The sequence below is a fragment of the Oryctolagus cuniculus genome, chromosome 6 (assembly GCF_964237555.1).
Source record: "Oryctolagus cuniculus chromosome 6, mOryCun1.1, whole genome shotgun sequence".
Classification (NCBI taxonomy): Eukaryota; Metazoa; Chordata; class Mammalia; order Lagomorpha; family Leporidae; genus Oryctolagus; species Oryctolagus cuniculus.
The window spans coordinates 122,468,053-122,493,714 of NC_091437.1; the positions used below are offsets into that span (position 1 = coordinate 122,468,053).

The 25,662-nt window shown below is 38.2% G+C and overlaps 1 protein-coding gene across 1 annotated transcript in view; it reads left to right on the forward strand.

Annotated features, from left to right (window-relative positions):
• CPQ (carboxypeptidase Q) overlaps positions 1 to 25,662 on the forward strand; it is a gene marked incomplete at its 5' end in the record, with an annotated part of 478,153 nt that overhangs the window by 108,702 nt on the left and 343,789 nt on the right. Inside the window, 1 exon segment of the mRNA XM_051844650.2 lies at positions 18,513 to 18,720. Within this exon segment, the coding sequence (XP_051700610.2) occupies positions 18,513 to 18,720 (208 nt within the window).

The following is a 25,662-nucleotide window of genomic DNA, read 5'->3' on the forward strand; positions in this document are numbered from 1 at the left end:
CTCGTCAATGCTTCTTATGCTTCTCCTGAATCTTTCATTTTGCCTAAAAAATTTATCTTTGAAAGATGTTTCATTTATTTCCTGCAGCAGGTTATTAGTTAAAACTAAGCAAAATGGAGGGATATCGGCCAATTCCTCCTAACTTAGCAGCAAGTCAAATCTTTGAAAATGTGTTTAACTCATCACTGCCCATCAGTGTAAGGCTACTTTAGAAAAAGATACTGAGAAAAAGAAATACAACATGCTTGAAAATCTGGAAAAATGGAACTGAAAATGTTTATTTGGAGTGCAAGAAAGTGTGAAGTCCATGAACATGTCAAATCTTATAAAAAACTATATGGATTTCATGTTTTGTACCAAAATAGACTTTATGTTTAACATTTTTGAAAAATTTAACACATTTAAAGTTGTACATATTAAGGGGTTGCTTTGTGTTATCTTGGTACATGTATACATTGTGTAATGTGCAATCAGGGCAAAATAAACTTTTAATTCCATTTTGCATAAACTCACTGGAGTACCTCCATAGATAAAACTTGGGTTATAAATCAGTATTAAAGGTGATATTTTGGGGCTGGCATAGTGGTGTAGTGGGTTAAGCTGCTGCCTAAACGCTGACATCCCGTATGGGCACTGGTTTGAGTCCCACCTGCTCCACTTCCTTTCTAGCTCCCTGCTAATGCACCTGGGAAAGCAGTGGAAGATGTCCCAAACACCCACATGGGAGACCTGGGATAAGCTTCTTGCTCCTGGCTTCAGCCTTGTCCAACCCTGGCCATTGTGGCTATTGCGGGAGTAGGTGGAAGATCTCCGCCCAACCCCACTGCCATGTCTCTTCCTCCTCTCTAACTCTGCCTTTCAAAATCTAAATAACTATTTTTAAAAACAGTTATTCTGTTTTCATTCAGATTGGAAGATTTAAATAGCAGCTAAACTTGCAGCTTTTAAAAAAATTAAGGACATTATGTAGATTGCTGAAATCTTTAATTTATGAATGGCTCATATTTTTCTGATTTTCTGATAGTTACTCTCCTTACAAATTTTGAAAATATAGAAACATAAAGAAGAACATTAAACTCACTAGTTATTCTACCACATAGTCAAAATCACTTTTACATTTTCCTCTATTTTTTTTAGTCATTTTCATAATGCATAAATTTACCTATATAAAAATGGGGTGGTGTATATGTCCCATTTTGAAATATATTCTAACCATTTTCTTGTGGCATTACATATTTTTATTTTATTTTTTTTTATTTTTGACAGGCAGAGTGGACAGTGAGAGAGAGAGACAGAGAGAAAGGTCTTCCTTTTTCCGTTGGTTCACCCCCCTGTGGCCGCTGCGGCTGGCGCACCGCGCTGATCCAAAGCCAGGAGCCAGGTGCTTCTCCTGGTCTCCCATGCGGGTGCAGGGCCCAAGGACCTGGGCCATCTTCCACTGTACTCCTGGGCCACAGCAGAGAGCTGGACAGGAAGAGGAGCGACCAGGACAGAATCCGGCGCCCTGACTGGGACTAGAACCTGGTGTGCCGGCGCCTCAGGCGGAGGATTAGCCTATTGAGCTGCAGTGCCGGCCGGCATTACATATTTTTAAAAATGATTTCAGCAGCTACAAGATTATCTGTTATGAGTTTACAGTAATTTATTTGGTCTTTCCTGTCTTTTAAGGTACCCGGTCTCAGTCTCAGGACAATTCCCATGCACTTGGCCTTCACTTACTCTTAGTATGGTAGTCATTTGCGTTGGTCACTAGGTACTTTTGACTTTTCACTTGTTGCACATAAAACAAGACTGTACTTCCTGGTCCTGTTGGGTTTGGGTAAGGCCATGTAGCTTTGTCTAGTCATTGAAATGTGGGTGGAGCATTTAATTACTGCTCGGAGAGAACTTCTGTGTGCTACAGTAACTGACATTATTCCAGAGAGTGGCTGCTCCATTAGTCTGGATCTCTGAGTAAGGGTGAAGTCAAGATGAGCACCTAGCTGACCTGGGATGGACAGATAACTTGAACCAAAAATAAACCTTCACTGCTTTAAGGAGTGAAATCCCAGGAGCTGTTTGTTATAGGCTATGTTAGCTTATCTTGACTGATACACTGAACAAGTATATTTCGATAAGAAACTTGGTCCTCAAGTGAACTCATGCTCACCTTTGTACCCATGAATTATGTATCAGGTCATTGTGCATGCCTTCAGATTTCTACACATCGGAATATTTACCCCATGCATCTGTCTTAACAGTATTCCTTTAGCTGACTTAAACCATGATTGATAACTCATTATATATATATATATAAACATTCTCATACTTTAATTTTCACAATATTTATGATTCGTCTTGTCCATATCTTATTGTTGCCTTGACAAATATTTAAAAATAACCTTTAAGGTAAAAATAGATTATTTTAAATTTATGAAAATTAGAAGTTCAAAGGAAAAATGTTCTGTCATTTTCCCTGCCATCTAAACCTATTTCTACTATCCTAAATTTTCTTCTACTTAGTATGCATAAATGTTATATTGCTTATCATAGTTAACATAGCATTATAAAATTTCTCTATTATATAAATTTTCATGTTATTCTCTAGCCTTCCTAATTCATATTTTAATGGTTTTTAAGGTTCCATTGAAATAGGACACTATAATTAATACCAAAATTTCCTTATTATTGAATTTTCAGATTTTGGCATGTTTGTTTTAAATGGAAAGGGTCCAAGGAGATTTTTTCAAATGTTTAGTTTCATCTACTTGAAAAACAATGAGAGAGACATGCACACACACACACACACACAGATATTCTATTATCTGGTTCATTTCCCAAATGCCTGCAGCAGCCAAGGCTATTCCAAGCCAAAGCCAGGAGGCTAGAACTCTATATGGGTTTTCCATGTGGGTGGCAGGGACTCAAGCACTTTGCTGCCCCCCAGCATGCATTAGCAGGAAGTTGAATCAGAGATGGTGAAGCCTGGGCTCATACAAGCACTGGGATCTGAGAGTCAGGCATCCCAAGCAGCAGCTTAATGCATTACACCACAGCACCAGAACATCCGCCCCTACCATGTGCACTTTTTAAAAAAAATACTGCTGAGATAAATAACCTTTGAAGCATTGAAAAAATGATAGAATGTATACATACAATCAGTATTACTGTATAAATAATGTATAAGTAATAAGTCTTAACATATATTCTAAAACAGGTGCCATTGAACATAATCATATCTTGGACTTTCATTTTGAGATTGTCTTTAGGACTGATTGATGAGCCACAAATTAGAAACTAGTCTCATTATTTTATAACGTATTTTAGTTTGGACCCCAAATTATTTATTACTTTTATTCATATTTTGACTGTTTCAAAAATCAATTCTAATTTTAAAGTACCAAATTTGCCTCCATTGAGACCATCTATAAGCCTGCAAAGTGCTTTGAAGGCAGTTTCAGAGGAAAAGTTCCAAAATTATTTAGAGCAACAGGCAATTACTGCAGTAACTGTGCAGCCTACTGCAGTGATTGGTTTGTAGGGATAATACTCCTTTTGTAAGGTGGCTTCAGTAGGTTTCTTACTATAGCCATTGAGTCCATGACTCCATAGTCATTGTTGTCATGAATCTAACATTGTTCCAAATAAATGTCAGTTCCTTGAGAACAGGGACTGGTTAGCTCATGGCACCTCCATAAATGCATATTTGTGATTTGTTCTGTAGCAATGAACACCTGTTCCTAAGTGTTTGGCCCCTTGCCACCCATATGGGAGACCTGGATGAAGCTTCTGGCTCCCAGCTTCAGCCTGGCCTAGTATAGGCCATTGCAGCCATTTGAAGAGTGAGCCAGTGGATAAAGGATCTCTCTCTCTCTCTCTCTCTCCCTCCCTCCCTCCCTCCCTCCCTCCCCCCTCCCCCTTCCTCCCCCTGCCCTCCCCCTCCTTCTCCCTCTCTCCCTCCCTCCCTTCCTCTCTCTCTCTTCTCTCTCTCCCTCCCTTCCATCCTCCCTCCCTCCCTTTTCTGTCTCTCCTTCTCTCTGTAACTCTTTGAAAACTAACTAACTAACTGACTGACTGACTAAATACTTTCCTGGCTCCACCCTGGACAACGCAAATTCTAGAGGTTGGACCAGAAATCTGCTTCAGCAAGCCCTCTCTGTTGTTCTGACATACATAATACAAGATCAGTAAATGGCAAAGTGTGGGGGGAAACTGAAATAAAATGACAAGATGGTAAAAGAAAGTTAATGTTATAGGTCACAGGTTACCGCATTCAAAAATTATTTCCTGAGCACCTGCTATGAATCGTGAATTGTGCTTTAAACACTAAGTACACAAAGGTAAAAAAGTGTTATTGTTCTCAAGGAGCTGATGGGCTAGAAGAGATACAGATATATAATGGATGCTAAATATGTGAATAAACTCAGTGCTGGATGGTACTTCAAAATATACATGTATGCAAAATTTGAGTAGTGATAATAATTATCATTTATAACCATGCATCTCTGTTAGTCACAGATATAAACAATTGAAAAATACTGTGTGGCTAGAATAGGTTCTCTTAACTGTGGGAAAAATAAAAGCTTGGTCTCTAAGTTCACTATTTCTTGCCAAGAGAACTTTACTTTTTTGTGGACTCTGTGTTAGTTCACTTCAGAAATGGTATATTGGCACCTACCTCAGAAATGATACGGAAATTCAATAAGGTTGTGTGTGAAATTAGTTATTGTATGACATCAGTATTTCATAGATAGTAATTTTTACTGCTACTGACAGTATTCATCATCATTGTTACTAGAGTGGTGGGTGGCAAAATATCATAGATGTTGAGGCTAGGAGTATGACTTGAACCAGCTTCCCAGGGCTCCAGGGTTCCCTCCTGGCTTTGTCAACTTCTAGCTGTGAAACCAAAGGCTTAGCCACTCTGTGTTTCAATCTCCTCATCTGTGAAATGGAGACAGCAAGAGTCCTTACTTCATAGTATAGTGGTAACTGGCAAATGAGTGGGTACAGATAAACAGTATACTAGCAGGTGCATAGTAAATGCTCAGTTAAGTGCTAGCTCTGATTGTCATTAATTTCTCTGGACTATTCTATGGATTCTGTCAGAAATATTAATATTTCTCTGCATTATTTTGTGGATTTGTGGAATGGTGTGTGATTGAGGGGTCTATGGAACAAGTATATCACCTTTCTTAATTCTGTGGGGTTTAGGGCTCCTTAGATAATTGGGTAAAGGCTTTTACATGGTGTGTAGGACTAAGAAGAAAAAAAAACACTGATACTACACTAATGCATAAAAAATGGTAAGGGGCAGAAACTTTAAAAATCAAAGCTCATCTGTTTAAATTTCATGGAAGTATATAAGCAAAAATACTGATAATTATGCACAGATGCTGTTTGTATACACTGTTTTCCTCATTTGAAAACTCAATACCGATTTCTTATCTGTGCCAGCAATTTTTTCAGAATGATTTCTGTGCCCCTCTATGTTACTGTGTGGGAAAGAGACCCTGTGTATGACCACATACATGATTAGAAGACTAAAAAATGTACCTCCTGCCTGTGAGGCTTAGAAAAAGTACACACATATGGATAAACATTTTAAACATTACCAGATGTATAGGGAGAATCCTTGAGCACAAATGCGATTGACATCAAGAAAATGTTAGCTGTGTAATTCTGCGTAGATGTGCCACTGATGAACTGGCACCACAGAAGGATTCACCTGCAAGTATTTCATGTAACTGATGATGGAAGAAAAAAAAAATTCAACAATTTTTTTTTTAATTTTTATTTTGTCGCAAGTGCTTAAATTTCAGGGATTCATATCACTACTGTGATAGCTTCAGGCTTTCCTTCCTGGTTTTTATAGGTTGTGGCACATATTTTTAAGAATATAATTCTGTTTATTGGTCCTATTGCAATTTTCTTGATTACAGTTTAACAAGATGACTAGTTTCTCAAAAACCAAATGAGTATTAACTCAGCTTATTTCATTGCAAATTCATGTTCAATCTTTATCATATGCATACTTGTGTTAGTTCTTTTAACTGTACCTTACTTCATGAGCATGGCTTCATATATTGTTTTTGTGCATTTGTATACTATAGAAGTCTTCCATTTTCCTGCTACATCTCCTGAAGGCCATCTGCTGGATTGCTTCTAAATTTTCACATGTATACACAGAAATTCAAAGAACATCTAAGTATACTTTTTTTATTTTTTTTATGTTATTGCCAAGGAATTTTTTCTCTGAAGTACAAAAAGCACAACATAGTAAGAAAGAATTTTTATAGATTTTGCTACATATGGGGAAATGAGATCTCAGAAAAGATCAAACTGATTTGTAGTACCATCACCATGGGATATAAGTACTCTTTTTCCCACAGTTAATACAATAGTAGATTTAGTTTCAATTTAGGTGTGTAAATGGCCTTGTATAGTAATTTAAGTTAAGATTCATATACTTTATGTGAAACCATGTATTTGTAAAAGATAAGGCCTAATATCTATAATTTTTGAATATAATGCACAGATTTCTCTATTTTAATCTAGGTAAACATTGGGAATACATTTGGCTGGAAATAAAAGAAAATTTGACTAGTTATGACAAATTTTAGTGTTCTCTAGTAAAGTAAAACTAACATCTATATAAACAAGGGTTCTTCAAAAAGCTTGGGAAAATTCATACTATTAAAAGCCCATGGATAGATAAAAATAAATTTATCTTTTAACTTCACTTTTCCTTAAATGTTTCGAAATAACCTCATATGAGGAAAGAGAACAAGAAAGGGTTTATTGTAAGGAATTGGCTTGTGTGATTTTGGAGGTTAAGAGATCCCACGAACTGCAGTCGGCAAACTGGAGACCCAGAAAAACTGATGGAGAATGTCATCTGCCCAACTTCTACTTCCCAGGGAAACTGGGAGACTAAGTAGCTATTCAACCTTTATTTAGACAAGGTGAAGGACAAAGTTTGGGATGAATTACCTTAGAGTTGTTTGTCACAACTTCTAACCAAGTAGAATGCAAGCATAGATTTTGTATATTGTTTTTCAAAATATTTTGTATGCTAATTATTAATTAGCTACAAATCTCAAATTTATACTTATACTATGATATTACATTATTTTAGAAACTTTAATATCACATATTTTATTATTTATTTATTTGAAAGGCAGAACAATAAAGAGAGATCAATCTTCCATCTGCTGGTTCACTCCCCAAATGGCTGCAGCGGTGTGAAAAACAGTTTATTTCAATTTGTCTCATATATTATGTCCTTGCTTATATTTTACATTTTAAAATAAATGCAATTATATCCATCATTATTATATACTTACTCTTTTCCTTTTGTGCATTTTCTAGCTAGTCTTATAATTTAAACTTATTTCTGGAATCTATATTTTGTTTATTATAGTATTTCAATAATTGTAACATATTTTACAATCCAACAAGGCAATGCTACTATATTAAAAGATTCTTTATTGTGTATTCTTTGGATGCATTTCATATCAAATACAGTATTTGTTGAACACAAAGATGTAGTAGAACCTATAAACACCTAAAACACATCTAATTTGTAAGTTCTTGCTATACAAAGAAGAATTAGACAAGTCTTGACTTTTGAGGAGCTGCTATCTGGAACAGGCTTCTCAACACATGCATATAGCGTATTGTACTAAGGGCTGAAGACAGAGCTGTGGACATGGAAGCAGGGGTACCGAAGGGAATGAGTCTCCAGCTCTGCTCTGATGCTTTGAAAGGCTTTTGGATCGCAATGAACCTTGGAGGAAAATGGCCAGGTGCTGCAATTCGCAGGAGTTAGCAGTTCATTCAGGGAGCAGCATGAGTCAAGGCCCATGCTGGGAAACAGAAAGATGTCCTCTGAGAATGCTAAGAAGTCAGTGCCTGTTAGAGGAATATACTAGGATTCAGGTCAGCAGTACAAGATGAGGAAAAAAATGAATCGGGAGGGTGTTGTGGCACAGAGGGTTAAATCACCGCTTGTGATGTCTGCAGTCTGCATCCCCATATTAGAGTGCCTGGGCTCAAATCTCAGCTCCACTTGTCATCCAATTTCCTGCTAACACAGGTCCTGGGAAACAGAAAATGATGGCTCAAATACTTGAGTTGATAGACCCTTGGAGTGAGGATGCTAACATGTCGAGAGGCACACCCCAAAAACTCAGACTCCAGACCAGCTGATGCAAAAGCAAGAGGATTTATTCGGCATCTGCGCAGATGGGCCTCCTGAACTCGGGAGTCCAGAGAGTGCCCCCAGTACAAAGCCACATGGTTTATATACCCGCAGTGACTGATCAAAAGTGCTGTGTCCATGCACACAGCAGTCCAATCCGCGAGCTGATCATGTGAAGGGCATGCGTCTTCTATCCATTCAGCTACGGGATCACATGGGAGGCATGCACCTTGTCGCCATTTTGTTGTTTACTTCTTTAGTAGTTCCTTTCCCTGCCAGCGCCATCTTGTTCACCGTGAGGGTGATGACGTCTCGCTCCCTTTGTTCCCCTTGTGGGAGAGCGGTGTCCTGCTTCCCGCACCGTTATTTGAGTATTAGGAGGCATACAAACTGGGTTAGGTCTTAGCACAGCCAGGCACAAGTGTCGCAGCTAGCTAAGCATAGGGTCCCTTATTTTTATAGCTGCACCTAATTTTAGCTTTGGGGGAAAAAGTTTAGGGCTATAATTTTTAAACTTTAATTTTTATTTGGGGCAAAGGTGACTTCTTGTTTTTAATGGTATTGGCTTAGGTCACTCCATCTTGGTTTGATTTTTAAGGTTCTTCAGAGTTCCTGCTATGGGAGAATTAGACAGAGCTCTTGGTTCCTGGCTTCAGCCTGGCCCAGCCCTGCCTATTATGGTCATTTGAGGAGTGAAGCAAAAAATAGAATATATCTCGCTTTGTCATTCTGCCTTTCAAATAAATTAAAATGAATAAACATTTTTTCTAAGAAAGAAACAAAACAGGGCCAGACTATAAGATTTTCTACTGGACACTTAGGTTTGGAACTTCCTTTCTGGTAGCAGGGGACCAGAAGAACTTTACAATGAGTTGGTGGGAAATACTGATACAAGCATTATTTTTGATAACCTGTATTGTGACACTCGCGGGTGGTGTTCTTGTCTTGGTCTTCTTTAAAAGAGTAAACAATGTTTCAGAAAATGGATTCCTCATATTAGCCTGTGAGACAGTAAGCGTGATCTATGAAAACAGGTTCTCTATTCAGTAAAGTTTGAAGAATTCTTAGTCAAGTACTCTGCTTAACGGTGTTATTCTCAGAGTCTACGAAAGGCGAATACACAGTATGATGCCCCCACTGGGAAATAGTATCCAGTGTTTTATTAATTTATTAACAATCAATCTTCTCCCTCCTACAGTATTTCTTAGGTCTATTTTTTGTGGCACACACACTGAAAACACAGCTCCAGTGTTTCTCCATTAAGCATGTAACCGCTGCTTTGTTTGAAATACGCTTTCTTTATCTCAAGAAGGAAATAATTCCAATTTTTCCAGTTACAATTAAGAATTCTGTTAAGTTTTTATCCTGCTTCATTTCCAGTGTTTTTATCCTGCTTCATTTCCAATTAAATGTGCAATAAATTATAGTTCATGTCTGTTCTAACAGGAGGATATTGGGCTCTGAGGGTAATGAGAGAACAGCATAGAATAGCAGAGTTAACAGAAATTTCTGAATGAAAGGATGATGATCTGGGTTAGCTGATCTCTAAGTATCTTCCAGGCTGATGAATCCTTATGTTTTTAAATCTTCGTTACATGTCTAAGTTTTTGAGGGAAAAAAAGTAAAAAATCTTTCCTGTATGTATGGGTGTTAAAAATCAGTTTTGGGAAAGTGATCCCTGTTAAATAGAAGAGTAGAAATAAGAGAGGGAGGAGATGTACAGTTCAGCACATGCTCACTAGGACTTACCCCTAATGGTAGAGCTAGAAACGTGCCAGGGGATTCCAATTCAATCTGATCAAGGTGGCATGTACCAATGCCATCTCACTAGTCAAAGTGATAAGTTTCAGTTCATACTTGATCATAATGATAGGATTAAGTTTCAAAGGGATCACATAAACAATACTAGTGTCTACTAATACTAACTGATAGAATTAAAAAGGAGGGAATGATCCAACACGGAAAGTGGGACTCATAGAATGCAGACTCATAGAATGGCAGATGTCCTAAACAACACTCTGGCCTCAGAATCAGCCCTTAAAGAATTTGGATCCATCTAAAAACCCATGAGAGTTTCTCAGGCATGGAAAGCCAAGACACTGTGGCAAAAAAAAAAAAAAAAAAAAATGACCTAAATGAAAGATCTCTGTGAGTGAGATCCCAGCAGTAAGAACGGGCCATCAAAGAAGGAGGTGTCGCTCCCCCTCTTCATGGAGGAACGACACAGGACCCTGCGTTGTTCTTTCGTCTGCTCGGCCCTTCCTGGGTTTGCTGCTGGTTCTTCCCGGGTTGGCTACCATCCCTTCCACCTCCGTGGAAGGGCGGTTCCCCCTGCCACATTCCCCACTTCCACAGGGGAGCGGCACACCGCCGGCCGGTTCTCTCGGGGGCTGCACAGGTGTTCCTTCAGATAGATGTTCCCCTTAGATGTTCCCTCGTGCATGTTGTCTCTCTCCTTCTTTATAGTCCTCTTCCACCAATCCCAACTCTGCTACCCACACGCCGAGTACGCTGCTCTCCTCCAATCAGGAGCAGGTCCTGCTGTTTATTGGTTGAACTGGAGGCAGCTGTGTAGAAGCTGCTTCTCCCTTCTCAGCGCCATATTGTGGGAGAGCAGATGCATAGAATAAGTCTTAATTCCAGTAACTTAGTCTAGTCCGGGTTGCTCCCCACAGGAGGTACCTTCCTCTGAAGAGAGGAGAGAACTTCCACTTTGGCTATGGCCTTGTCTATATAAGGTCAGAGTTTGTGAACTCAAGAGGCTTCCATAGCCTTGGCAGCTCATGACAAGAGCCTCAAGTGATTACTGACATCATAAATAAGAGTGTCTATTGTTAAATCAACAACAGGAGTCACTGAGCACCTACTCCCCATGTAGGATCTCTGTTCTTAATATGTTGTACTATGAGAATTAATGGTAAAACTACTACTCAAACAGTACTCTATACTTTGTGTTTCTGTGTGGGTGCAAACTGTTGAAATCTTTACTTATTACATACTAAGTTGATCTTCTGTATATAAAGATAATTAAAAATGAATCTTAATGAAGAATGGGACGGGAGAGGGAGTGGGAGATGGGATGGTTGTGGGTAGGAGTGAGGTTATAGGGGGAAAAAGCACTATAATCCAAAAGTTGTACTTTTGAAATTTATATTTATTAAATAAAAGTTGAAAAAAAAATCAGTTTTGTTCCCCTGGGCATTTTTCTGTCTTCTCTCTTGCCCACATTCATGTGGCGCTGAGCGTGTTCCTCTCTTTTGGAAGAGTTGGCATCTCTTTGTCACAGTTCTGTGATAGCCTTCTCACTCATCTCTTCAGATGAGCATGAGATCATGAACACATTGCTTGGGTTCTATTCCTACGGATCATCCATGTGGAACAGAATTCGGAAATTTGACTTTTCCCTATCTTTCTCCTGCCATTTCACCTGAATCTTAGAACTTAGGAATGAAAATTAATGCCTCCGTCTCTTTTCTCAAGCAGATGTTTTTGTTCTTCACCTGTGAGTTGAACTATTTTAGTGTTACCATTTTGTGACATTATTACATAAATTAAATGCTTTGCCTCAGTGTGGTTAGTGACAGCACAATCATTTGAGATGAATTTGCTCTTTTTGTTAATGACAGTGAAAATCTAAGGAGAATTAATTCTTAAAATAAGCAATTTAAAAGAAATTAATATAATCAATTGTAATTTTTTCCAATAGAATTATTTTCAAACTGATTTTAAAAAAATCAAACCAGGTTTACTAATAAACATAATAATTACTAATGAAGATTCGTTTACAAAATTATAGAAACAGTGGACTGTAGGCTTCATAGGCTCACAGTCCTCACAGCCATTCTCACCTCTAGACCCTGTCTTTAGTAGATATTCTGTGACTTCTTAGTGCTGTGATTTTCATTTTAGTCAATGTCCTTGCAAAAACCTCCATATTCCTCATAGAAATACATAACTGTTCTCTTGCTGGATACTTAACGTATGAGCTGACACCTGCTTTCAGGTATTAAGTTAAGCTTTGCAAATTTTGAAATATTCCGAAATGTGAAGTGCCTGGTGTCTTTTATAAAGAGCTAGTCAGAAGTGACTAGAAATAAAAAGAGTTTTGATTGAAGTGTGGTAATCAGGTGGGAAATTTCAAATAAATAAGTTTAAACATTGCACTTACCTTATGTACATAAAAGTAAATTATTTAGCTGGCTTCAAGTTGCATCGCTTTTCATAAACACACAAGAAATTTGATGAAATTGGAAAGACTTATTCAATGCTTACAGATACCATATTTTTCCTCTGTGTGTTCAAATTATATTTGAAGCATACTGTCTGTCTTGCAAGCAGAAACACCAGTAGGTTTTGTTTTTAGATATCTCATAAACCCAGGTATATGAAAGCATGATTTTTGAATGAGGAGGACACCAAGATTCACTCCTTAAAGAAAATCTGGAACCTGATATTCTGTATAGCAGTTTTATTTGGCATATAATTCACATACGATAAAATTTACTTCTTTCAGCTTGCAGAATTCTGTAGGTTTTACAACCATCACTATCATCACTATCTAATTTTATAACATTTCATTACTCATAAAAGAAATCTCATACCTACTAATGTTGATGTCCCATCCCCATCTCTCTCACCAATCCTGGGCAATCTAAAATTTACATACTGTCCCTAGAGATTCACCTGTTCCACATTTATAAATATACTCTGACAATATGTGAATTTTTGTGATTGGCTTTAGGATGATGTTTCCAAGGTTCATCTGTGTTGTAGATTTTGTTTTTTTTTTTAATTACTGAGCATAACTTCATTATACATCTATACTACATTTTGTTTATCCATTTATCAGTTGATTCGTATTAGAATTGTTTCCTTCTCTTGACTATTATGAATGGTGCTGCTATGTGCATGTTTTTGTGTGAACATATGTTTCATTTCTCTTGATAATATAAGGGATCCTCAAATACTTAATAGAAAATGAATATTGAGAAAACTATGCATTGGTTTCAAAGATTTTTCATACCAGAGAAAACATAGTTTTAATTTCATTTGTACATGAACTCTTTGAAGTACCTGTGGATATACCAAGGAGTAGAATTGCTGGGCTAATATGGTAAGTGCATATTTAATGTTTTGAGGAACTGTCAAATTAATTTTCAAAGCAGCTATATACCACTTTACATTCCCATCAGCATTATGGAAGGGTCTAAATGTCTCTTCCTCTATTGCAATTTTTTTTTTTTAATTTCTTTTGGATGTAGTCATCCTCCTACTTGAGAAGAGGCATCTCATTGTGGTTTTGATGTACTTTTCCCTTTTGGCTGAGGGTGTTCAGCATCTTGTGCTTACAACCTGTTTATATGTCTTCCGTGGAGAAATGCCCATTTAGATTCTTTGTCTGTTTTTTTAGTTTGGTTGCCTTATTATTATTGAATTCATAGGAATTCCATATATTTTAGTTACAGGTGCCTTATCAGATATGATTTAGATAGTTATTTCAGTAAGTTTTTATTGTTTTTAATGTACAAGTCTTATACTCATTTTGTTAAATGTATTTGTAGTCTTTCATTGGTTTAGTTACTAATGTACATGGAATTCCTTAATTAATTTTAAGATTAACCTTTGCTTCTTACTGCTGTATTTTATTGATTATTGCCATTATACAATGGATTTTTGTATATTGATCTTGTTTCCTACAACATTGCTGAACTTGTTAATTAGTTATAATAGTTTTTGTCATTTTTGATTACTTAGATTTTTTTTTTACATACAAGGTTATTTCTCCTGTAGCTAGAAATAGTTTTACTTACTCATTCCCCATTTGGATTCCTTTCTTTCTTGTTTAATTTCTAGAATAGCAATGAGGAGAAGAAACATCTTTGTCTTATTCCTGATTGCATTAAAAAGCATTAAGTTTTTTTTTTCTTTTTTGACATGCAGAGTGGACAGTGAGAGAGAGAGACAGAGAGAAATGTCTTCCTTTGCCGTTGGTTCACCCTCCAATGGCCACCGCGGCCGGCGCGCTGCGGCCGGCGCACCGCACTGATCCGATGGCAGGAGCCAGGTACTTATCCTTGTCTCCCATGGAGTGCAGGGCCCTAGTACTTGGGCTATCCTCCACTGCATTCCCTGGCCACAGCAGAGAGCTGGCCTGGAAGAGGGGCAACCGGGACAGAATCTGGCGTCCCGACCGGGACTAGAACCTGGTGTGCCGGCGCCGCAAGGCGGAGGATTAGCCTAGTGAGCTGTGGCACCGGCCTAAGCATTCAGTTTTTCACCATTAGTATGGTATTAACTGTGGGTGGATTTTTTTTTTTTTTGCCTAGAAACCTTTTATTTAAAATATGCAGTCATCAGGTATCTCATATATGCAAATTTAGGAAAATACAGATTCTTCCCACCCTGCTCTCCTGCCTGCCTGCATTCCCACCCCTCTTCTTCCTTCCTTTCCTATTCTCATTCTTATTTTTTACAAATATCTATTTTAATTAACTTTATATTCATAAGGTTAACCCTACATTAAGTAAAGAGTTCAACAAATAGTATTAAAAATTTTTTTCCTCGACAGTCAAGACCTGGGCTGTTCAAATCAAAGTGTCAATTTCACATCTATAGATTGCCTTTTAGGTACTCTTTTAGTTACCACAGATTAGGGAGAATATATAGTATTTGTCTTTTTAGGACTGGCTTATTTCACTAAGTATAATGGTTTCCAGTTGCATCCATTTTGTTGCAAATGACAGGATTTTATTTTTTCTTTCAATGCTGAGTAGTGGGAGGTGAAATATATGTTGATTATTTCTTCCAGGACAATTTTACTTCAGGATTCTAAGTAAAACTGCTGAGTGTTCATTTTGCCTCCATCTGCCAAGCAATAATGGATGCTCCACCACTAGATCGCATGGTTCATTGTAGAAATAAATTCAAAGCCTTTTATTTTTTGAATTTAGAACTACAGTTAGAAGATCCCTTTCAGTGCTATTCCCCCAAGTGGAGCCATGGGTGCATACCTGCAGCAAAGTCTCCAGTTTAAGAACTCTTAGCTGTAACTTATTAATGCAAGCTTGTCTTAAATGGTATTTAAGATAACCTATTGAGAAGTATCATACTGACCTTTCCTTGAGTTATAGTGTGAGAACAATGAGAGTTTGTTGAATCTCAGACATCACGTAAGGTAATTTGAGTAATACATCTTTAGATTGTCTCCCTACATGTTGCAAGACATTTTTTGGTCATTAATCACTCTGCCAACTCAGTGGGAAAAATTAGCACTGAAAAGATAACAATAACTAATGTTTACTAAATAATTAGTACGTGCCAAACACTTTTAAATTCTTTATATATAGTATTTTATTCCTCATGGCAATATTATAAAGTTTGTGCTAATATTCTCTGCTTTACAAAGGAGGAAACAGAAACAAGAAGGTAATCTAAGTTGCAGAGATTCAGATTCAGGATCTCTGTATTCCATATTCTGAGTTTGTAAGCCTTTGGTATCTGTTATTATGAAGAATAAAATTGATATTCAATGTTTAAGAAATACCCACACATATTGTACTCAGATGGCACCAACAACTTGAGCTTAGGTAGCCTCTCCAGAGGTGATGTAATTGGCAAGTAAATGAATGAAACATTTAGCATTTATTAAGTGATGACTCTGTTCCAGGATAAATGATCTACTCGAATAAATTAATTGATTCTTTAATATAACTCTATGAGATAGTTATTATTATTACCTGTATTTATATATGAAACCCCTGCAGCAAAAAAATTTGGGTAACTTGCTTAAGGACCATTTAGGAATAAATGGTATAGTACAGATTGGAACCCAAGCAGTCCTACTTCAGAGTCTCTGTTATTAGCCAATTAACTATGCGGTTTCTTTAAGTGAACAGTCACCTGAAATACAGTCACATGGTATTGTCATATCAACAAAGCAGTGACAGTTAAGACCAGATAATTGTGTTTGTGCATGTGGAGATTGGAGTCACCACTGTAAGAGAGAAGCATTAAGCTATCACGTAGAGAGAAATGTGTTGTGGCAGATAGGAGGAGAAAGGCTGTCCTGTAAATGCAACACAAACCAAAATGAATTTGGAAATAGAAAATAACATTTTAAAGGGAAGAGTTTAACTCATAGAAATTGTTAGGCTGTGGTATGACTGTGTGATCTGGAGGATGTCGTGGTCTGGAAGGGTTTGGTGCTGTATGTACCTCGGGGGTAAAAATGGGCAGTTTGAAAGAGGAATTTTATTTTTGATGGGAACATAGTTGATTTTTTGGCTGAATGGATTAAAAAGCAGGACCCATCTATTTCCTGCCTAAAAGAAACATATCTCACCAACAAAGATGCACACAGACTGAAAGTGAAAGGATAGAAAAAGAAATTCCATGCTAATGGACACCAGAAAAAAGCAGGTGTAGCCATCATAATAACAGACAAAAATAGACTTTAACACAAAAACTGTTAAAAGAGACAGAGAAGAGCACTATGTAATGATTAAGGGATCAATTCTACAGGAAGATGTAACTATAATAAATGGATATGCACCCAATGTGCAAATGTGAAATAAGCCAGTCCCCTAAAGACAAATACCACATGTTCTCACCTGTCTAGGGTTAATAATAGAGTACCTAAAAGGTAATCTATAGATGTGAAATTAACACTTTGAGATGTGATGATTTTTGAACAATCCTAGCCTCAACTGTTGAGGAACTTTTTTTAAGTGTTTGTTGAACCCTTTACTTAGTGTAGAGTTAACCTTATGGTCATTAAGTAAAGTGAAAGTAGATCTTTGTAAAAAAAATAGAATGGGAATAAGAGAGGGAGGAGGAATAAGGGTAGGAGTGAGGGCAGGAGGAAGGTTAGGTTAGGAAGAATCACCATGTTCCTAAATTTTTATGTATGAAATGCGTGACATTTGTATACTTTAAATAACAGGCTTCTAGGTTAAAAAATATTAAAAACTATCTAAGGGATGCCACAGCCAACATTTAGAGCTTACTATTGAGGTTCACTGGGTCTGTGAGGCCTCCTATTTTTTTGAAATTTGCTTATATTTATTTTTATGTTAATGTAATAGTAATACAAAGAGAACAGATTCAATGTTGGCCAGTGATGCAATTCTAAGAATGTAAAAGAAATAAATTATAAAAAATAGAATATAAGCTGGCACCGCGGCTCACTAGGCTCACTAGGCTCTGCCTTGCGGCGCTGGCACACCGGGTTCTAGTCCTGGTCGGGGCGCCGGATTCTGTCCCAGTTGCCCCTCTTCCAGGCCAGCTCTCTGCTGTGGCCAGGGAGTGCAGTGGAGGATGGCCCAGGTGCTTGGGCCCTGCACCCCATGGGAGACCAGGAGAAGTACCTGGCTCCTGCCATCGGATCAGCGCGGTGCGCCGGCCGCAGTGCGCCAGCTGCAGTGGCCATTGGAGGGTGAACCAACAGCAAAGGAAGACATTTCTCTCTGTCTCTCTCTCTCATTGTCTACTCTGCCTGCAAAAAAAAAAAAAAAAAAAAAAAGAATATAAAAGTAATTTTAGAAAATCTTTTTTTAATAAACTTCTTAGCAGATACAGATGTTGAGTTAACAGTGGATTAATATAAATGTCAGCTGTAAGTGTATCCATTTAAAGAAGCATCTGGAGATTAGTAGGAAAATTTTGACCAGTTGGAATAGTGTCTCTTTCAGTGCCAAGATTGTATTAGTTTTCTTTCTCTTACGGCAACAAAATTATGGATGTGGGTTTATTAAGCACTTTTCCTCATGGGAGCATAGCTGTTTCCCTAGACGTTATTCTCTAGTTTTCCTGCACAGAGTTCTACCTGTGATGCAGGACCATTTATTTGGATCTCTGTGTTTAGATAGGAGAAGTCTATCAGTGGGCACAGAGCTGAGTGTATCTGGATCAGTTTCTTCCAGATTAAGAACTTTCTGGCTTGTAGCTTTCATTGACTTGAGAACTGCCTTGTCTCCTTGTACAGATGTGCTTACCTCTTGGACATGGAGGCACTATTTGTATCCTTCATAGTTCATGACAATTTGCTAATTTAAAGGATCACCTGCATATTTTTAAAAAGAAATTTTGTATAATGTTTTCAGTGAGATGATTGTGAAGTTGATGCTTCTAAATTTTTTGACAAAGCTAAAAATTGTATTCACATCAAAAGCAAAAAAAAACAAAACAAAAACAAAAACAAACCAATACTGCCCATCCCCAATTCCTGATGACCAAATATTAGTGAAAATGAAATGTCAATATACAGGGACATTTAAAAATATATATGGGTCATATTTTACTTTCAAGGTAACTGGTGGCTTCTTTTCTCAAGTCCTCACACAGGTATTCAGGAATACCAGGATGGCGTGCCCAAGATCCCAACAGCCTGTATTACAGTGGAAGATGCAGAAATGATGTCAAGACTAGCTTCTCGAGGGGTCAGAATTGTCATTCAGTTAAAGATGGATGCAAAGACTTACTGTGATACTGAGTCCTTCAACACTGTAGCTGAGATCACTGGGAGCAAGTTTCCAGAGCAGGTGAGTGATGGAGGGGGATGGGTCTTCCAATAATGGAAGTAAGTTTTGATGAAGTTTGTGTTTTTAAGAGATAGTTTACAAAGAGAGAACATGAATCTGCAGAGATGGCCCTGCGTTAAATGAGAAGCTTCATGTGTTTGTCTCTTAGGATCTGCAGGGGACCATGTCCAGGATCCCTTTCTGATGCCCAAATCCACAGCTGCTTAAGTCGTTTAGTATATAACCTTCTCATATCCTCCAAGTACTTTAAATCATGTGCAGCTTTTTTATAATCATTAATACAATGTAGATAGTTAATATACTATACTGTTTAGGGAATAATTACAAGAAAGAGTGTCAGCACCTTTTTGTACAGACACAATTTTCCCCAGATATTTTTGATATATGGTTATTTTGATACATGGATACAGAATGCACACATGCTTACTATGCATTTTTCCCCGTCAAAATTTTTTCTGCATTGACTGAAGAAGAGAAAGGCTAATTAAAGGGAAGAATGGGATCCATGGTATAGAAATTAAACTTCTGAATGTTGAAAGAAGTATATGTACTTATGTGTTATATTTATTACATTTGCAGCTGGCTTAATATTTGAGATCGTACCAGTAGCTAATATTGTGCTTATTGTGTGAATTATCTATTTTATCCTGAAAGTTCAGTGAAGTAGGATCTCACCTAGAGGGAAACTTACTTGCAAAAACTCACCTTGTAAATATTAAATCAAGCTTTATTTTAAACCATAGTTGACATGCAATTGCTAGTTTTTTAAAATAGTCTTAGAGGCAGATCCAATCTCTATATTAGCTAAATGTTGAATAATTTAGGCAAGTTACGTATTCTCTGAATCTCAGAAAAGTTATCTGCCTAGAAAGCCATAGTATATGGGACAAAAGAATTGTTCTTAGGACTAGATTAAATAATGCATATCAGTCTAATAGCCTAGTACAGCCTTTGGTACATCCCAGGGTGCTCACTGATACAATATAAAATGTGCCAAAAAACATGTTTAGAATATTTCTGGTGAAAAATCTCCCTTAGTTATAAAAATTCTGAAAATATAAATTAAAAATAAATTTTCAGGCATTTCAGACTTTTATCTTGTTTAATGACATCAATGAGAGGAAGTAACAAGTGCATAGTGATGGAGTTTGAGGAAGGAAAAACAAGTCTTGATGTAGGACTTGTCCCATACTCAAAGGCTGTGCTGCAGTGAAGAAGTGCATTTTCAGTTCAGGACCATTTTGTACCTTCCCAGTCTCCTACTTCCAGTACATGGGCATCATCAACTGTGGGGTTGTGACCACAGGAATCATGGAAAAGAAAGACCCCCAGTACATCTAGGGAGGCAGAAGGCTATAGCCAAACTATGATTTCAATGCTGAGAAAACAAATAAGCCAGGACCTTCACTCCTTTAGGAAACTAGTAACAAGAAAAGAGCTGACTCACTATTCGAACTCTATTCTTAAAGTGCCTTCCTAACCAGGTATTTTCCCGAGTGAGCAGTTCCAAGATCAAGTTTTGTGATCTTCAAGTTCCTAGTCCAGAGTTTGGAGTTTAGGATTATATAGGAGGGATCTTTAAGAAGTTCATGGAAATGCATGCTATGAGAAAAACATGCGTGGACTTCAAAAATTTTTTTACAACAGGATAAACTTACGTTTAAATGTTTTTAAAGATTTATTTTATTTATTTGAAAGTCAGAGTTGCAGAGAGAGAGATATCTTCCATCCGTTGGTTCACTCCATAAATGGCCACAATGGCCAAGGCTTGGCCAGACAGAAGCCAGAAAGCAGTAGCTTCATCCGGTTTTCCCATATAGGTGTAGTGGCCCAAGGACTTGGACCATCCTTTGCAGCCTTCCCAGGCACAATAGCAGGGAACTGGATTGGAAGTGGAGTGGCCAGACCATGAACCAGTGCCCATATGGGATGCTGATGTTACAGGTGGCAGCTTAACCCTGTGTGCCACAATGACAGCCCCCCATATTTAATTTTTTTAAATTTTGTTTATTTATTTGGCAGAGTGAAAGAGATAAGAAGAGATATAAAAATGAGTGAGCTTCCATCTGCTGTTTAATTTCCAAGTGGCCACAATAGCCAGGTCTGGGCCAGGTCCATGCCAGGAGTAGCAATTCCATCCTGATTTTCCACATGGGTGACAGGGGTCCAAGTACTTGTCCTATATTCCACTGCTTTTTCAGGTGCGTTAGCAAGAACTGGCTCAGAAGCAGAAGAGCCAGGACTCAAATTAGCCCTCTGCTATGGGATGGTGGGGCCCCAAGCAGCAATTTAACTTGCCATACCACAATGCTTTTCCCAAACTTACTTTTAATTCCATTTCCCATGAACTTTTTAAAGTACCTTTATAGTGTCAGCTTTGGGGGTGGGGCAAGTTAATTCTGCTCTCAGGGCATGGGTGGCAGGGTGAGCATGAGTTACTGGGATCTTTAACATGAAGCAGTTGGGGTATCAGGATCTGAGGCGGAAGCATTTAGATTAAAAATAAATTATTGAGAGTCAGCTCAGGTCTATTCTTTATCTCAACTCAATTTGAATGTTTTCTTTTTTAAGATCAGCTCTGTTGAGGTATGATTTATATAAAGTAAATCTACCAAATTGGAGTGTGCAATTTGATGAATTTTGAACATGTGTATTGTAATGTAACCTATACCACAATTATAATTTAGAATTGTTTCTGTATTCTCCTTATGCCTCTTTGTAGTCCATCTTCTCTTCTATCTCCCTGGCCCCTGCTGGTTACTGATCTCCATTATAGACCCGCTGTTTTATCTTTTGTGGAATTTTTTTTTTTTTTTGTAGAAACTGGTAAAGATTATTTTAAAATCAAACAAGGGCTTATGCCATATTTTTAAGCTATTGTGATTATTTTTTTTAACTTTTATTTAATGAATATAAATTTCCAAAGTACGGCTTATGGATTACAATGGCTTCCCCCCCATAATGTCCCTCCCACCCGCAACCCTCCCCTCTCCCACACCCTCTCCCCTTCCATTCACATCAAGATTCATTTTTGATTATCTTAATATACAGAAGATAGCTTAGCATACATTAAGTAAAGATTTCAACAGTTTGCATCCACACAGAAACCTAAAGTGAAAAATAATAGATGATTTTTTAAATGATGATGAAATCAGATCAGACCTATTGTCATGTTTAATCCCAGTGGGGGTCAAGTTGGGAATTGCTAATTTCTTTTTTTTTTTTTTTTACAGAAGATCAGTTTAGTATACATTAAGTAAAGATTTCAACAGTTTGCACCCACATAGAAACACAAAGTCAAATATACTGTTTGAGTACTCATTATAGCATTAAGCCTCAATGTACAGCACATTAAGGACAGAGATCCTACATGAGGAGTAAGTGAACAGTGACTCCTGTTGTTGACTTTACAAATTGACACTCCTGTTTATGGCATCAATAATCTCCCTATGCACCAGTCATGAGTCTCCAAGGCTATGGAAGCCCCCCGAGTTCTCCGACTCCTATCTTGTTTAGACAAGGTCATAGTCAAAGTGGAGGTTCTCTTCTCCCTTCAGAGAAAGGCACCTCCCTCCCTGAAGACCTGTTCTCTCCACTGGGATCTCACTCACAGAGATCTTTCATTTAGGTGTTTTGTTTGTTTTTTGCCAGAGTGTCTTGGCTTTCCATGCCTGAAACACTCCCATGGGCTTTTCAGCCAGATCAGAATGCCTTTAGGGCTGACTCTGAGGCCAGAGTGCTGTTTAGGACATCTGCCACTCCACGAGTCTGCTGAGCATCCCACTTCTCATGTTGGATCACTCTCCCCTTTATTTATTCTATCGGTTAGTATTAGCAGGTACTAGACTTGTTTATGTGCTCCCTTTGACTCTTAGTCCTTTCATTATGATCAATTGTGAACTGAAATTGATCACTTGGACTAGTGAGATGGCATTGGTACATGCCACCTTGATGGGATTAAATTGGAGTCCCCTGGTATGTTTCTAACTCTACCATTTGGGGCAAGTCAGCCTGAGCATGTCCCAAATTGTACATCTCTTCCCTCTCTCATCCCCACTCTCACGTTCAACAGGGATCACATTTCAGTTAAATTTCAACACTTAAGAATAACTGTGTATTAATTACAGAATTAAACCAGTCATATTAAGTAGAGCAGACAAAAAAAAACTACTAAGAGGGATAATGTATTAAGTTGTTTATTAACAGTCAGGGCTATGCTGATCAAGTCACTGTTTCTCATAGTGTCCATTTCACTTCAACAAGTTTCCTTTTTGGTGTTCAGTCAGTTGTCACCGATCAGGGAGAACATATGGTATTTGTCCCTTTGGGACTGGCTTATTTCACTCAGCATGATGTGTTCCAGATTCCTCCATTTTGTTGCAAATGACTGGATTTCGTTGTTTCTTACTGCTGTATGGTATTCTAAAGAGTACATATCCCATAATTTCTATATCAAGTCTACCGTTGATGGGCATTTAGGTTGGTTCCAGGTCTTGGCTATTGTGAATTGTGCTGCAATAAACATTAGGGTGCAGACTGCTTTTTTATTTGCCAATTTAAATTACTTTGGGTAAATCCCAAGGAGTGGGATGGCTGGGTCGAACGGTAGGGTTATCTTCAGGTTTCTGAGGAATCTCCAGACTGCCTTCCATAGTGGCTTGACCACATTGCATTCCCACCAACAGTGGGTTAGTGTCCCTTTTTCCCCACATCCTCTCCAGCATCTGTTGTTGGTAGATTTCTGAATGTGAGCCATTCTAACTGGGGTGAGGTGAAACCTTATTGTGGTTTGATTTGCATTTCCCTGATTGCTAGTGATCTTGAACATTTTTTCATGTGTCTGTTGGCCATTTGGATTTCCTCTTTTGAAAAATGTCTATAGAGGTCCTTGGCCCATCTCTTAAGTGGGTTGTTTGTTTTGTTTTTGTGGAGTTTCTTGATTTCTTTGTAGATTCTGGTTATTAACCCTTTATCAGTTGCATAGTTTACAAATATTGTTTCCCATTCTGTCGGTTGCCTCTTCCCTCTCCTGACTGTTTCTTTTGCAGTACAGAAACTTCTCAATTTGATGCAATCCCAATAGTTGATTTTGGCTTTGACTGCCTGTGCCTCCCGGGTCTTTTCCAGAAACTCATTGCCTGTGCCAATATCTTGAAGGGTTTCTCCAATGTTCTCTAGTAACTTGATGGTGTCAGGTCGTAGATTTAGGTCTTTAATCCATGTTGAGTGGATTTTTGTGTAAGGTGAAAGGTAGGGGTCTTGCTTCATGCTTCTACACGTGGAAATCCAGTTTTCCCAGCACCATTTATTGAATCGACTGTCCTTGCTCCAGGAATTGGTTTTAGATCCTTGATCAAATATAAGTTGGCTGTAGATGTTTGGATTGATTTCTGGTGTTTCAATTCTGTTCCATTGGTCTATCCATCTGTTTCTGTACCAGTACCATGCTGTTTTGATTACAACTGGCCTGTAGTATGTCCTGAAATCTGGTATTGTGATGCCTCCGGCTTTGTTTTTGTTGTACAAGATTGCTTTAGCTATTCGAGGTCTCTTGTGCCTCCATATGAATTTCAGTACCATTTTTTCCAGATCTGAGAAGAAGGTCTTTGGTATCTTGATTGGTATTGCATTGAATCTATAAATTGCTTTTGGGAGAATGGACATTTTGATGATATTGATTCTTCCAATCCATGAGCCTGGAAGATTTTTCCATTTCTTGGTATCCTCTTCTATTTCTTTCTTTAAGGTTTTGTAATTTTCATCGTAGAGATCTTTAATGTCCTTGGTTAAGTTTATTCCAAGGTATTTGATTGTTTTTGTAGCTATTGTGAATGGGATTGATCTTAGCAGTTCCTTCTCAGCCATGGCATTGTCTGTGTATACAAAGGCTGTTGATTTTTGTGCATATATTTTATACCCTGCTACTTTGCCAAACTCTTCTATGAGTTCCAATAGTCTCTTAGTAGAGTTCTTTGGGTCCCCTAAATGAAGAATCATATCATCTGCAAAGAGGGATAGTTTGAGTTCTTCCTTCCCAATTTGTATCCCTTTAATTTCTTTTTCTTGCCTAATAGCTCTGGCTAGAACTTCCAGAACTATATTGAATAGCAGTGGTGAGAGTGGGCATCCCTGTCTGGTACCAGATCTCAGTGGAAATGCTTCCAACTTTTCCCCATTCAATAGGATGTTGGCTGTGGGTTTTTCATAGATTGCTTTGATTGTATTGACGAATGTTCCTTCCAAACCCAGTTTGCTTAGAGTTTTCATCATGAACGGGTGTTGAATTTTATCAAATGCTTTCTCTGCAACTATTGAGAAAATCATATGGTTTTTCTTCTGCAGTCTGTTAATGTGGTGTATCACATTGATTGTTTTGCGCACATTAAACCATCCCTGCATACCAGGGATAAATCCCACTTGGTCTGGGTGGATGATCTTTCTGATGTGTTGTTGCATTCTATTGGCGAGAATTTTATTGAGGATTTTTGCATCAATGTTCATCAGGGATATTGGTCTGTAATTCTCTTTCAGTGCTGCATCTTTTTCCGGCTTAGGAATTTTTTTTTTTTTTGACAGGCAGAGTGGACAGTGAGAGAGAGAGACAGAGAGAGAAAGGTCTTCCTTTGTCGTTGGTTCACCCTCCAATGGCCGCCGCTGCAGCCGGTGCACCGCGCTGATCCGATGGCAGGAGCCAGGATCCAGGTGCTTTTCCTGGTCACCCATGGGGTGCAGGGCCCAAGCACCTGGGCCATCCTCCACTGCACTCCCTGGCCATAGCAGAGAGCTGGCCTGGAAGAGGGGCAACCGGGACAGAATCCGGCGCCCCAACCGGGACTAGAACCCGGTGTGCCGGCGCCGCAAGGTGGAGGATTAGCCTATTGAGCCACGGCGCCGGCTCCCGGCTTAGGAATTAAGGTGATGCTGGCTTCATAGAAAGAATTT